This window comes from Henckelia pumila, chromosome 3 (genome assembly GCF_033568475.1).
Source record: "Henckelia pumila isolate YLH828 chromosome 3, ASM3356847v2, whole genome shotgun sequence".
Lineage (NCBI taxonomy): Eukaryota > Viridiplantae > Streptophyta > Magnoliopsida > Lamiales > Gesneriaceae > Henckelia > Henckelia pumila.
The window spans coordinates 196,939,819-196,954,490 of record NC_133122.1 but is presented as its reverse complement, the minus strand read 5'-3'; the positions used below and the strand labels follow the sequence as shown (position 1 = coordinate 196,954,490).

At 32.9% G+C, this 14,672-nt stretch overlaps 2 protein-coding genes across 5 annotated transcripts; both read left to right on the top strand.

Moving 5' to 3' along the window:
- Positions 1 to 1,224: 1,224 nt before the first annotated feature.
- On the top strand, positions 1,225 to 8,351 carry LOC140887740 (probable ubiquitin-conjugating enzyme E2 24). 4 transcript variants are annotated; one of them, XM_073295183.1, is made up of 10 exons: positions 1,225 to 1,584; positions 2,777 to 4,027; positions 4,412 to 5,826; positions 6,284 to 6,400; positions 6,729 to 6,796; positions 6,896 to 7,103; positions 7,180 to 7,243; positions 7,331 to 7,470; positions 7,546 to 7,857; positions 7,948 to 8,351. In XM_073295183.1, exons 3-10 carry the CDS (start codon positions 4,423 to 4,425, stop codon positions 8,185 to 8,187), a joined length of 2,553 nt encoding a protein of 850 aa, XP_073151284.1. In that variant the 5' UTR covers positions 1,225 to 1,584; positions 2,777 to 4,027; positions 4,412 to 4,422; the 3' UTR covers positions 8,188 to 8,351. The 4 variants fall into 4 exon arrangements, with proteins under 4 accessions (XP_073151284.1, XP_073151283.1, XP_073151285.1 ...); XM_073295182.1 differs by having other exon boundaries at positions 2,784 to 4,027; positions 6,729 to 7,103; XM_073295184.1 differs by having other exon boundaries at positions 4,458 to 5,826; positions 6,729 to 7,103.
- A 4,204-nt stretch (positions 8,352 to 12,555) lies between these two features.
- LOC140892198 (pentatricopeptide repeat-containing protein At4g21705, mitochondrial-like) lies at positions 12,556 to 14,501 on the top strand. The gene is given in 3 exon segments (XM_073301007.1): positions 12,556 to 12,944; positions 13,185 to 13,456; positions 13,458 to 14,501. Coding segments are annotated over 3 exon segments (1,482 nt in total). The 5' UTR covers positions 12,556 to 12,686; the 3' UTR covers positions 14,410 to 14,501.
- The last annotated feature ends 171 nt before the right edge of the window (positions 14,502 to 14,672 follow it).

The following is a 14,672-nucleotide window of genomic DNA, read 5'->3' as shown; positions in this document are numbered from 1 at the left end:
ACCGATACCGAATTCAAAAAAAATTCGGTATACCGAAAAATTGTCGGTATACCGGCAATAAAGTCGGTATACCGAAAATTTTTATATATATATATTTTTAAAAAAAATTATTTTTTGATATTTCGGTATATACCGGTATACCGGAAAAAAAAATTATCATACCAATACCGAAAATTATACCGTACCGAAATTTTTGGTATCCCGATTTTTTCAGTAATTTTTCAATACAATTTTCCGATATTTCGATATTTTTTTTCCACCCTAGATAGGTTCGAAATTTCCATAAATCGAATAACTCGGGAGCATATTAACTAAAATAATCTAAAACTTTTTGCCAATAAAAATAAAATGTCATGATTGTGATGATATGCATCACCATTAATTGGATTTCCCCCCTTTTTTTAGAAAAATAATTTTTGAGAGAAATGTGGGTCCATTTAATTAAGAATCCCACTTACCAAGTCTCAAGCCTTCGAACGTAAAGGAATCAAATTACTCTAAAACGGTTCCGTCAAAATTCACTTGAGTTTGATTCGATCGAATTTCAATATTAATTGCGTCTAGAGCTACTCATGGAGTCGTGTAGACATAAATAAATTCAATTTCCGAGTTCGATTAAATCAAATTCAGATCGATTTTGAATGAATCATTCACAAATAACTTGACTCGCTTCGATTAAATAGATCCACATTCCTCAGAAGAATTATTTTTATAAAAAAAGAAAATCCAATTAATGGTAGTAATGCATACCGTCACTATCATAACATTTTATTCTTATTGACATAGGCACCGTTTGGTTTGAGTGATATGATAAGTAATCCATAAATAAGTAATATAATGTGACTTAAAAATAAATAAGGAAAAATAGTTAATACATTATTTGATTTGATGAATAGATTATAATTTATTTGATTTAATTGATGTAAAATTATTAATTAATAAATAGATAAATAATATGACGAAAATAAGGCAAAATTAATTGGGATAAGTTATACATAGATTAATAATATATCAAACCAAACAGTCCTATAGAGTTTTATTATTTTAATATGAAAAGTTCGAATAGTTTTAAAAATAAAAAATTATTACAATAATATTAATATTAAAAATAAAAAAAATTTGTACTTAGTGTAAAAATGATTATTATTAGCGAATATAATATATGAGCACTATGGATCTATAAAATCATACTTATGTGTGCAACAGTGTATATATATGCAAACAGCAGCACGTCGTGTCGTGTGAATTTTGTACTCCTGAGTCCTGACAAGCGACTTACTTTATGCCATGTTTGAAATCTGGAAAAATGGATTGAAGGAGGGAATTCGGAGGGAGTCTTTTTGGCCTCTCTGAATTCCCAGTTCTTGTTTTTTTTTTTTTTTCCCGTTGTTGCGAGTTCCTTTGTCAGTTCATCGTCACTCTCCTTTCCCTTCGTTTCTTGCGTCGATATCTTGCCGAAAATTTGTGGGAAATTTGGTGTAAAAGTGCAGAAAACTGTGAAAAAAAATGGGAGTTGTTCTTTTCTTGGATTTAATGTCGTGGGCTTGGTTTCCTTAATCACTTTGTGGAGACTGAAGTTTCAAGGTAGGGACTGTTGGTTGCATTTGGAATAGATTCTTTTTAATACAAAGTTGGTTAATTGGTATGTTCCTATGGTGATTCATTTTGTTCGTGTATTGTGTGTGTTTTTTTTTTTTGCTGTTCGTTAAGATTTTCTTGTGCATGCTTACATATGGATTTATGCACCAGGGAATGGATCACAAGTTTTGATTGATGGTGGGCTATTTTTGGGTATGAAATTGCTGATCAGCTAGTGTTGGGTGTGATTACTCCTATTTATCTTTTGGAAAACTTTCTTGACCTGAAAGACTAGTTGCTTTTAATTCGATTCATCAAAAGTATGTGAACCAGTAATATAATCAGCAACACCATGAATATTCTTCACATGTTTGATGTGTGGACCGTGGTTCTAAGCACGCAATTTATATCAATTTTTTGTGAGGAACTTATCATTTATGCTCCTAAATAAGCCTAATAAGTAACATTAACCATCCATACTCTAACCTCTAAGCCGTGAGAAACTCATTTGCCAGACTCTGTGTTCGTTCGTACTTCGTACGCAGTGTTTGACATGCCCAAACAGAGGCACAATACTCTGTATATTGCATTTTCGAACCTTTTGTAGGAAAGAGATTACACACCGAGGACAGTTATAAGGTTCTCTTCTATTATAATTCTGGCTTGCACTTCACAAATGAAGCATTTTCTAAAACTCTGCTGAGTTACTGCGTGTTGATTATTCGGTGTTTCTCAATGAATAGATAAATAGAATCATAAAAAGAGATTACGAATGACCCTTTCAATTCCAAGAGTCTAAGTCACTGCTAATCTTAAAGGGAATCGAGAACAAAAGTACTTCGCATGGTGGTAATGATGTGTTTAAGAAAAGGAGCTTATGTCGTCAAATGTGTTGTTTGCTTAGCCATATGAAGATTGCCAAAAATGTTGTTGGCGTAGCCATATGAAGATTGCTCTTTGTTTTTTTTTCATTATCAGAGATTTCCCACAGATTAAATCACCCTCAAATTGTCTTTTCTTGCCTATATGGAGCTATTTTTTGTATATGTACATTGTCTTACGTTGGAAGCAGTTGCATTGCAGTTCTAAAATTCTTGTTATCAAGAACACTTTAAATTTTTTGCTGTAAAACTTTTAATCTGGTTCTACATTAATATTTTAATATTGTCTTTTTGTTTGGTTATCTTCATACATGCAGGTTTCAGGTTGTGTTCGGTTGGACAAGTTCGTTATTCTTACCTATTAAGCATATTGATCCACATGAAAGCTCAGGTCGACCTTAGTTTCAAAAAATAAGATCTAGATTTGAGGTTTTTATCTGTGGGTCGGCTGATCTACATTTCACATGGAAAAAGTAGTGTCTAGGGTCTGTGGGCAAGGGATCTCCTTGAATTGATTGTTGTCCTTTGGTATTGAGTGAAGCTTGCTTAAAATTGGTTACACTCTAGGGCAAATAAAAAAGTAGTGTCTAGGGTCTGTGGGCAAGGGATCTCCTTGAATTGATTGTTATCCTTTGGTATTGAGTGAAGCTTGCTTAAAACTGGTTACACTTTAGGGCAAATCTCCTTTGGCATTTAGTGAAGCTTGCTTAAAATTGGTTACACACTAGGGCAAATCTCCTTTGGCATTTATACTTGGCTCAAGAAGAACGGAAAATTCTTTCAAGCCACTTTGTATTATCTGATCACTTATATTGTTCAGGGGCAAAATCTCTTTAGGAAAATTTGAAGTTCCTGCAATTAGGTTGTGCTTATTCTAACCTTTGAACAGCTTCTGAATGATAAAAAGATGAATTCCACAAGAGAAACTGGTCTTTCCTTGTAAGCATTTCTGGAGGAAATTCAGTTGAAAACGGTTGGAGCATCGATGCAACCTACTATCTATTAATAGCCAATAGGCGAGAACGGACTGCTTCACCTATCTATACTGTTACAACAAGCATGAAGCCTCAGCAGAAGATCATCATCTATATCTGGATAGAATAATTGCTTCATTCACTCATTGAACCAGATTCTATGTACAGATAGAGGAGGAAGTCATTTTTTATTCACTACACTAAGTTAGACGCGGGTCTTGACTAAGTTGGAACTTCTTGTATTCATGAATTGAAGATCTCTTCTTTTTCGACTTCAACTCCATTCGCATTGGAAACGGATTTGGATTTTATTCAAGACAATCTTCACTTCTTGGAAATTTCATTCAGTCATACCTGTCTGTAGAAACTTAGCGGTCCAGTCCAACTTTGGGCAAATCTCCTTTGGCATTTCATAGTCCTGAATAGACTATTGTATTACCGTAGCTGGAAAATCTCCTTTCGTCCATCATCTCCCTTTATCAATACTTAATTTCAAGGCAAAAAGTTCTCCTGGTTGCCGTTGAACAACTTAGTGCAATCATTCAGTCAGGTGGGGTTGTTACGAGTTATTCAATCACTGGTGTTACTGAACGGGTAAGTCTTATTTTTGTTTTCTTTTTCACTAATCCATCAAGAAATATTGTGCTTAGTTTTATTTTTCCCTAGAAATAAATCAAAATATATGCACTTTGCTAAATGTGGTGCTGGTTACAATCTAAAATAACGTTTATGTGGGTCATTTAATTTAAGAAAATAAAGGATCCAACACAGCCTATACTAGTTTTTTGTAGTAATTCTCTTTCTTAATCTTGATAAAAATTGGGGTGGTGTGTGGACTGTGAGCATGTCGTTGAACCAGAGTAGGACACCAAATAGAAGTTCCAGTGAAATCACTTCTGTTCCATTCCATCAAATCCTGATCCTTTCATTTCTTGGTAAAAATTTATCTTTGTTTTATCTACTTGTTCATTCTAGCAGAAGTCAGCTTTATGGATTTGCTACTCAGTGATTTCGATATTCTCAGTGAAAGTAGCAGTTCTGAAGATCAAGATGACATCGAGTCTCTATATGGTAGACATGCCCATTCTGTTTTCTCAAGTCTTGAGGAAAGCATTAGAAAAATTGATGATTTTCTATTGTTTGAAAGAGGATTCATGCATGGGGAAATTGTTGGCTTGGTGTCTGACCCATTGGGACAAACGGGAAAGGTGGTCAATGTAGACATGGTTGTGAACTTGGAAAGCCTTGATGGAAGTAAAATACAAAATGTCGATTCGAGAAATCTTCAGAAAATTCGATCCATTTCAGTTGGGGACTATGTAGTGTGTGGTGCATGGCTAGGGAAAGTGGAAAATGTCGTTGACTGTGTGACTATCTTGTTTGACGATGGTACAAAGAGCCAATTGACCACTATTGATGCGGAAAACATTGTTGCCATATCTCCTGATTTAGTTGAAGATCCACAATATCCTTTCTATCCAGGACAAAGAGTTCAGGTTGAGCTATCACCTGTTTCCGAATCAACTAGTTGGTTGAGTAATATCAGAAAAAATAAACGGGAGCATGGCACTGTTTGTAATGTGGACTCTGGACTTGTATATGTGGAATGGATTGACTGTGCTGTATGCAACTGCAAGAATGAACCTGCTCCACAAAGTTTGCAGGACTCGAAAAATTTATCCTTGTTGCCCTGTTTCTCCTATGTAAATTGGCAGCTTGGTGATTGGTGCGCTCTTTCGATGGAACAGATTTTGCCGAGTGCTGCTGACTCGGGATTGGTTGAAGAATCTGATAACTCAGAAACCGTGATTCAAAAAACTGCTGTTATTACCAAGACTAAAACTAAAGTTGACGTCCAGTGGCAGGATGGTAGCCAGTCGATCTTATTAGATTCACATTTGTTGTTCCCCGTTAACATAATCGATGTTCATGATTTTTGGCCTCATGTGTTTGTGTTGGAAAATGGGATGGTCGATTCTCAAGTTCTTGGGCTCAGGAGATGGGGTGTCGTGAAATGTGTGGATTCAAAAGAACGAACTGTCGTGGTAAAATGGTGTAAGCCCTCCTTAGATTTACAGAATTCAAAAGAGAAAGAGACGGAGGAGATTGTGAGTGCTTATGAACTGGTCGAGCACCCAGACTACTCATACCGTCTTGGTGATGCAGTTTTTAGGGCCACCAAGTGTGTTGTTAATCTTGGGTGTGGCAGCTATGTGAAAAACCACACATTATTGAAAACTTGTGTAGGGGAAGAAGTTGATCTTAAATGTATTGAAAATAGTGATCGGGGATCAAATGTCGACAGTTATTTCTTATCTAATATTATCGGAATTGTAGTTGGACTCGAACACGGGCATATTAAAGTTCAGTGGGCTTCAGGTTCTGTAAACGAGGTATGCATATTTCATTTGTTATAATTTATGTTTCTAGAACTACAAAACATCTGTGATGACTCTAAATTTTCTGCGCTCCTGTATGCTTGTCAACTTTGAATATTTACCCGTTAGGGGAGTGGCAAAAGAGTTGATATTGTGGTAAGATAGAAAACAAAATGGAACTTCTGAATAAGAGAAAATGAATCTCATCGGTCTTGGGCAGCAGATGCAAAAATTTGCTGAATACTTCATCAGCTATCGTAGAACTATTATACTTATGAAATCTGCTCAACTGTGATGGAGGATGTTTTGGGTTATTTTATAGCACATTTTGCTAATAATTTTTATGAAAAGGAGTCTATGATGTTTTATCTTGTATTTTGTTGATAAATTTTCATATTGCATTTATTATTTACATAAAAACACGTTCATAATTTTTCAAAATCATTATGCTGCGCATGCAATCTCATGACAGGTTGCACCATATGAAATCCGTAGGGTTGGCTCTTCTACATTTGATACTGAAAATCTTAATCAATCAAATGAGGAACTGCCAGGGGAGGAGAGCCAATTATTGGGCCAAAATGTGAAGGTAACACCAAAAAACTCTCTCTCTCTCTCTCTCTCTCTCTCTCTCTCTCTCTCTCTATGAATATGTTATGTGTGATGGTCTCTTTGTGCTATATATATTCTTGGAAACTCCTTGGTTTAACAGTTGAAAAAGCTTTGGCAAGGTAGCATATAAAGTTTAAACTAGGAAGTGAGAGACATCAAATTACCTCGAACAAATGACATTCTACCACGGGTTCTTGTTCACTAGAGGGATAGTGCTGGCAATTAATATTAAGTTAAAATTTGGCACTACCTTTGAGATTCATCATATTGACTCTTATATATATTTTAAACTAAATATATTCCAGGATGTTTCGGGTTGTAATGAAGAAGCAAAACACTCCACATCACTTTCCCTTTCTCAAGCTGCTATTGGGTTTGTCACAAGTATTACTTTGAGCTTGTTTCGTTCTATTGTTTCCCCCTTGATCGGTGCATATACATCCATGTTAGAAGATGAACAAATTCTTGATAGGTTCCCCGAGGATGAAGTATCAGAACTTTGCCACTCAAATTTTGATGGCAAGCTGTCGATATTGGATGATTTAGATACACCTGAAAAGGATATTCTAATTCCATCTTCCAATATGGATCCAGAATCTTTTTCACAGTTTGATATGGTCAGTGATTGCTCGGACCACCACTTCTTCAACATTTCTGATATTGGCATGCAGTTTCCTCAGGTTAGAAAAGGATTTCTGTTGTTTTAAAAATGATTTGATATTTTTATTACTTGTTTTTTTGTCGGTTTTTGTGTAGATGGAGAGAAGTTGGTTGAAGAAGGTTCATCAAGAATGGAGTATTTTAAAGAATGATCTTCCAGGTCAGAAAATCATTGTACTGCCAGTTAAGAGTTCCATGTCACTTCTTTTCAAACATTTTTGGGTCAATTTTCTCTTAATCTTGACAGAAACTATCTACGTCCGAGCCTACGAGGATAGAATGAATTTGCTTCGAGCATTAATTATAGGCACTTCAGGAACGCCGTATCATGACGGATTGTTCTTTTTTGATTTCTATCTTCCTCCACAATACCCCAACGAGCCACCAGTAAGTTGCTTTCTGGACATGTATTGATGAACAATATTTAAAAATTCAGTTAAAAATCAAGATTTCTGCATACAGATATTGTACTACCATTCTGGTGGACTTCGTACCAATCCAAACTTATACGAGACAGGAAAGGTCTGTCTTAGTCTCCTCAATACATGGGGAGGATCTGATAGTGAAGTTTGGAATCCAGCGTCATCCACAGTTCTTCAAGTCCTCGTCTCCCTCCAAGCCCTTGTACTCAATGAGAAGCCTTATTTCAATGAGGCTGGTTATGATACACAGATTGGCAAAGCGGAGGGAGAAAAGAACTCGGTCGGCTACAACGAGAACACATTTCTTCTCAACTGCAGATCCATGTTATACATACTCCACAAACCACCCAAGGTAACTAAATTGATAAAGGCCTTTAGCACAGCCAACATATTGTGTTGAACTGCATGCAACCTTAAACACTGACTTTTTGGGCTGGAACAGCATTTTGAGGAACTCGTGGATGAGCATTTTCGGAAACGGTCCAGGCATATTTTATCTGCTTGTAGGGCTTATATGCAAGGAGCTACCGTGGGGTATCCTTTCGGCGGCGGCGATAACAAGAATGCAGAACAAGAAACTCAGAAAGGAAGCTCATTGGGTTTCAAGATCATGCTTGGAAAACTCTTGCCTAGGCTCGTGGAAGCATTTTCTGAAAAGGGTTTCAACTGCATCGATTTGTAGTATGTAGATCAAGTCTCATAACTCGGGCCCTTGTGTTTGTTTCATCAATTTCTGTCAACTGTTGGCTTTGTTGCTTGATTATGTTTCTGTAAAATAGTGGAGTGTAAGCTTGTGGAATGGTGTGTTTATATATTAAAATAAAATAAAGCTGGGTGTGGATTGTATTATTGATTGATATTACTCTGTTTAGGTTTATTTGAAGTGGCTTGGTAAAAAAGCATATGTTAAATATGAAAATATAAATGATAGTGCGATTTGGAGCGTGACATATATGATATAACATTTTTAATTAGTAAAAACAAATGATAGTGGGTTTATTATCCATATATATATACATATATATATATATAAACAGAAAAGTCAAATAAAATAAAAATAAAAGAATTTTTCCGAGTCATTTTCGAAAATAGTAAAGTTATCAGTATTAAATTAAAAAATACAAATAATATATTATTGAATTTAAACTTATAGATATGGATGAATATTAAAAAAATAATATGATATTATCCGTGATAAATTTTTTGATCTAAAAATTTTAAAATATAGATAAAAATAAGATTTAATATAAACAAAATTTAAAATACATTTTAACGTGATCAAAGAAAATTTAAGTTTTGCTTTTAACATGGTGGTTGTTTTGCTTATCTATGTATATATCTATTACTATTTATTATGTAACAACACCATATCATGATTTCTTGGTATGGATCAAATAAAAAAAATTTACAACAAAAAAATAATTAAAAAAATCAAAATCAAAATTAAAACATGGGAAAGAAACACTAACACTAAAACTACCCACTAACACAACAACCGGCCACCTTATACTCTCCTATCTAAAACTACTTTCTTCCACATTCCACCCGTTCAACCCTCGCAAACTCACGGCCACTCATATTTCATAGCAACAAGGAGATTTGGTATACTATCATATTTGTCCAACTTTATCAAATCTATCAAGGTACATGCTTTCCCCCTTTTTCCTTTACTTCGTCATGGATATGGAATTCATGCTTTTATCCCACTTTTTCGGCTATTTACTTTGAACGTGAAATTTATTGTTGAATTTCGAAGTTTTTACAGATTTAATCACAATGCCGATATCGAAATAATTGCTTCATTTTTCAGTTTGTTCGCACATTACGTTTTTTATATGATGTTCACGCTTTACATTTAAATTAAGTACGAACACGTTTACCATCGTTACACACGCAACACGTGTGCCAATATTGTTAGTAAAAAAGAAAACTTGGCTACAAATATAAACTAACATTTTCCCGCTCAAAATACATTTCTAAAGATAGTAGAGATATCAACATTAAATTTAAAAATATAAATAAATGTATGTATGAATTTAAAATTATAGATAAAAATAATACCGAAGATTTAAAAAAGGGATAATATTATCAGTGGTAGACTATTTAATCAAAAAAATTTAATATAGATTAAAAAAATACGATTGAATTAAAATAAAATTTAATTAGTATTTTTCGTGATCTCGAACCCATCACCTTGACTTTGATATCAATTGTAGGACCGATCGCTTGCCGCTTTACCAAAAGCTATACTTGGTGGTAATGGTGCAACTCAATCTTTTAAACCGCACAGCAGCTCAAGCGTCATGGTTCGATCGCTCTACTCAGCAGGGATAATTATTGCACCCAAAATATATATACACATCAAAGATTTAAAAAAAATGATATTATGAGTGATAGAGTATTTAATATAAAAATTTTAAAATATAGATAAAATACAATTGAATTTAAACAAAATTAAAAAAAATATTTTCCATGATCAAATAAAATTTAATTTTTGCTCTTAATAGGGTGATTGTTTTTCTTATATATATACACACACACATACTGTTGCATTTTAAAAAAAATTAAAATAGTTGTTTTTTATCAAACAAAATTTAAATTTTACTTTTAATAGGATGTTTGTTTTAAAATAATGCATTATTATGAGTAAATTATTTCCTTTTCATAGGGTGGCTGTTTTAAAATAATGTATTATTTTGAGTAAATTATAAATTTGAAAAATAAGATATTATATATTTTTCAAGTTTTATAAATTTGATAGATTATAATTGTTTTTCATTACCATACTATTTTGTTTATTTAATTTTATATGCTTTTCTTATTTATTTTTTATTATATTTAATATAAGAACATTTTATACTTATTGTATGGAGTTTAGTGTAAACTCATCTTATCAAGTTGTTATGTGACCTATATAACATTAGTATATTTTTATATTTTATTTTTCTATCTTGCTGTTTCAATTTTAAAAATTAAGAAATTTTATTTTAACATTTTAAAAAATTCTCATTTTTTTTTATAGAATACTAGTATTGTACGTATGTGTCAAATTTATAATAATTGAATAAACAAATCCCTTAGAAAATAAAAAAATTTATAATATTCAAGAAATAGAAACAAAACAATAGTTCTTTAATTTTTTTTAAGATTCCAGAACTTAATATGCAGGAAAAATAATCCAAAAGAAAAAAAATTCAGTTTTATTATTATTTTTTTAAAATCTAAACTTGTATGAATATTTATTCCAGTAAAGACAATATTCTTTGATGACAGAACCATTATTGTCTCATGTAAGATTTATTTTGAAGAACTCGATGTTTTATCATGGTTAGTTGTTAATCTAGAGTTGTGAACCAAAAAAGTCTGAAAATGTTGGATCTTAGAAATTTTAAAATTTTGATGTATTGTAGTGATAGCGACTAGAAAAAAAATCAATGAAAATTGTAGTATTATAAAAATTTTCATCATTTCTCAATTATTTAATTTTTATTTTCTAAATGTACATTTTATAATCAATTTAGGTTACATTTGGATTTGGACATTTGAAATCTATGGATTCCAACTTTATTTTCATTGTTAAATAGCTTCAACAATTGAAATTCAAATCAATATCTTACTTATTTGCACTCTATATGGTGTTTGACTAAGATTATTAAAAACAATTTATATATAAGTTCTAAAAGCTTATAAGTTATTTTAGGAATAACCTGTCAGGTCTTATTTTAAAATCAGTTGTTAAAGTGTATAGATTAACTTATTTTAAACAACTTAAAGATGTTCATGTGTTTGATATTATAAGATCTTTTTATTGTCAAAACTATGAAAAATTGTATAATACGTGAAAGTAATGTAAGTAATTATATATATATATAAATAGTTTTAGACTTTTATCGTAAATATTTATATTAAAAAATAAAAATAATTGTTTGAAATAAAAAATATTTTATATTATTTTCAAAAAAAAATTATTTTATATTTTAGGTTAATGTTAAAAATGAGTTGTTGTTAATTTTTTAGGTTAATTTGAAAAATAGGTGGAGATCATTTAACAAAATATAAAATGATAATATGAGAAAACAAAATATTAAAATAAGACTTTTCTTTAAAAAAAAAAAATAGGGGTGGATCAAATTTTTAAAAAAAACATCTTATAGATGTCAAATAGCTTATTTTGATAATTTATAAATTGTTTTTTTAAAAAAAATTCCAAACAATTATAAAGAGCTTATAAGCTCTATGCAACAACAATAGATTTCAAATTATTCCAATATTTTAAGGATTTGAAATCCATATTAATTAGCTCAATTATAGTGTAAATAAATATAAAGATGAATTTGATTTTGTTTTGGGTAAGTTATCTAAACAATGAAGATATATTTAAATCTACGGATTTCAATCTTTTCATCCAAACTCAATCTTACTTTATTTGTTTTTTAATCATTTATTCAAACACTTATATTTACTAATTTTTACCACTAATTACATAAAAATAACACCCCGTGCATCTCATGGACGGAATACTAGTTAGCTTAAAAACTTGTAAGCGTTATCTTTTAGTGCATATCAAATAAATTATTGGGCCAACATAATAATATGTAAGAGTTTCATGCCCACCTATGAGGTGACAATCATCCATTGGATGAACAATTTGTATATGATTCATTTCATCCATTGGATGATTGCAACCTCATAGGTGGGCATGACAAAACTCTAATATGTAAATCATGTTAACTAGATAGATAGTGTCATAGTGCTAAGTAAATTTTGTACAATATATTTGTGCAATAACATGTTACTAAAGTGAATCAAAATTATGATAATTAATTAAGCGATAACATATTTCATCGACTCTAAAATGTTATTGTTTCATTCCTTGTCTCATATTCTATATTTATAATTTTTATGATTGTTTTTTTTTTGGAAAGAATTTTTATGATTGTTATGATTAAAAGGAGATATTGAAAAAAAAAAAACATTTATGATTGTTATGATTAAAATTAAAATGTCCCCCATCTTTCAAACCAAATTATTATGCAACCAAACGGCACTTTCTAGTTTCTCACTCACCCCCTCGAACTCAAAAAACCTCCCAAAAACCCTAGAAAATTCGGTCTGCAGCATCTACCGAATCCTCTCAGATCATTCTAAAGAGAGTAGAATCAGGCGTAATTCAACATTAAAATGCTATGGAATAGGGACAGAATTAAATCCCTGATTCAAACTTTTGTTGTCAACTCCTCCCGATGTTACTACACCAAGAACAAGCAAAAGAAAATCCCATCTCTGTACGAGAAAATCAGTCCTTTGGGAAACCCTAGCGTTGATTTAACATGGGAGCTGGACAGATGGGTTGAAAGGGGCAATAAAGTCCGATTTGCGGAGCTCCAACGCATAATTCTTGATCTCCGTAAGCGGAGAAGATTCTCTCATGCTCTCCAGGTACTTATAATTCGAGAGCAAAGATTTGTGTTTGTGTTTGTGTTTATTAGGTTCGTGGAGAAATAAATTAATATGATGGTTTTCGTGAAATTTCTCAATAAGTTGTAGTATTAAAGATGCAATTTTTGGAGCTTTTAAGTTGTACTAGGTTGAGGCTGGAGTTCTTTGTAGCATGTGTGCGGTATTTTGAAGGTCATTAGGTTTCGTTGTTTCCTAATATCCTCCCTCGTGATGTCCCAGGTTTCAGAGTGGACAAAAAATTCAGGAATATACACGCTGACCCCTGTGCAACATGCGGTACATTTGGATCTGACTGGTAAGGTTCATGGATTTCTTGCGGCAGAAAACTACTTCAATGGTTTGAATGAGCGAGAGAGAACTGAGAAGGCTTATGGTGCTCTTCTACATTGTTATGTTCAGAAGCATGAAACTGAGAAAGTATTCGCACATCTGCAGACAATGAAAGAGAATGGTATTGCTTTGGCTTCTGTTGCTTACAATGACATCATGTGCCTCTAACATTGGTGAGATTGACAAGGTCCGTGATGTCTTAGACCGGATGAAAGAGAATGGGGTTCAACCTGATAATTTGAGTTACCGGATATGCATTAATTCCTATGGATTGAGATCTGATATTGATGGAGTGGAAAAAATTCTGAGAGAAATGGAAAGTCAATCGCACATTGTCATGGATTGGAATACATATGCTGTTGTTGCAAATTTTTATGCTAAGGCCGGCCTCAAAACAAAAGCAAATCTTACCCTGAGAAAAGCAGAGGAAAGGCTAGAGAGTAAAGATGGTGTTGGTTATAATCATCTCATCTCTTTACATGCTGGACTGGGAAACAGAAATGATGTTTTCAGATTATGGGATCTTGAGAAGAATGGTTGCAATAGGTGCCTTAACAAGGATTACAAAAACATAATGGAGTCCTTGGTTAGGCTGGGAGAGCTTGAAGAAGCAGAGAAAGTTTTGAAGGAGTGGGAGTCATCTGGAAACTGCTATGATTTTCGGGTGCCAAGTGTTGTCATTGCTGGACACATAGACAAGGGTTTGTGTGAAAAGGCTGAAGCTTTGCTTGAATGCTTGATGGGAACGGGGAAGGCATCGACACCTAATATCTGGGCTAAATTGGCAGCTGGCTACATGGAGAAGGGTGAGATGGAAAAGGCTTTGAATGCCATGAAATCAACTATTTCTTTATGTGATGTGAGAGAAGGGACTTTGATTGAAGATACAGTGATTGGTAGAATATTGAGTTTATTTGGTGAGAAAGGGAGCTCTGATGCCACAGAAGAAGTTGTGAATTTGTTGAGATCTGTTACGTCATTGAACAGACAGATGTATCACACCTTGCTAAAATCAAATATCTGTGGCGGTAAAGAAGTGAATAGACTCCTCGACATCATGAAAGCTGATGGTTTTGAAGAAGATGAAGAGACGAAGAGGATTCTTGCCATGTAGAAGAATGGAATGTAAATGTTAGACATTCTTTGGAAATTGATTGTTTTGTAGCAAGCTGCATGCTTTTAGTTATGAGATTGAATTTAACAGAATATCCAAGAAGCCGACTACACCTCGCAAGAAAAATGACAGATGCCACACTTGTCTTGGAGCATCCATTTGAATCGAATGGCTCCATTTTCTCCGCCAGTATTGTTTGGGCCATTTGAAACTACAGACAACATAAATAATTAGTAAAACATGGGTTTATTCCCCCTGAGAAA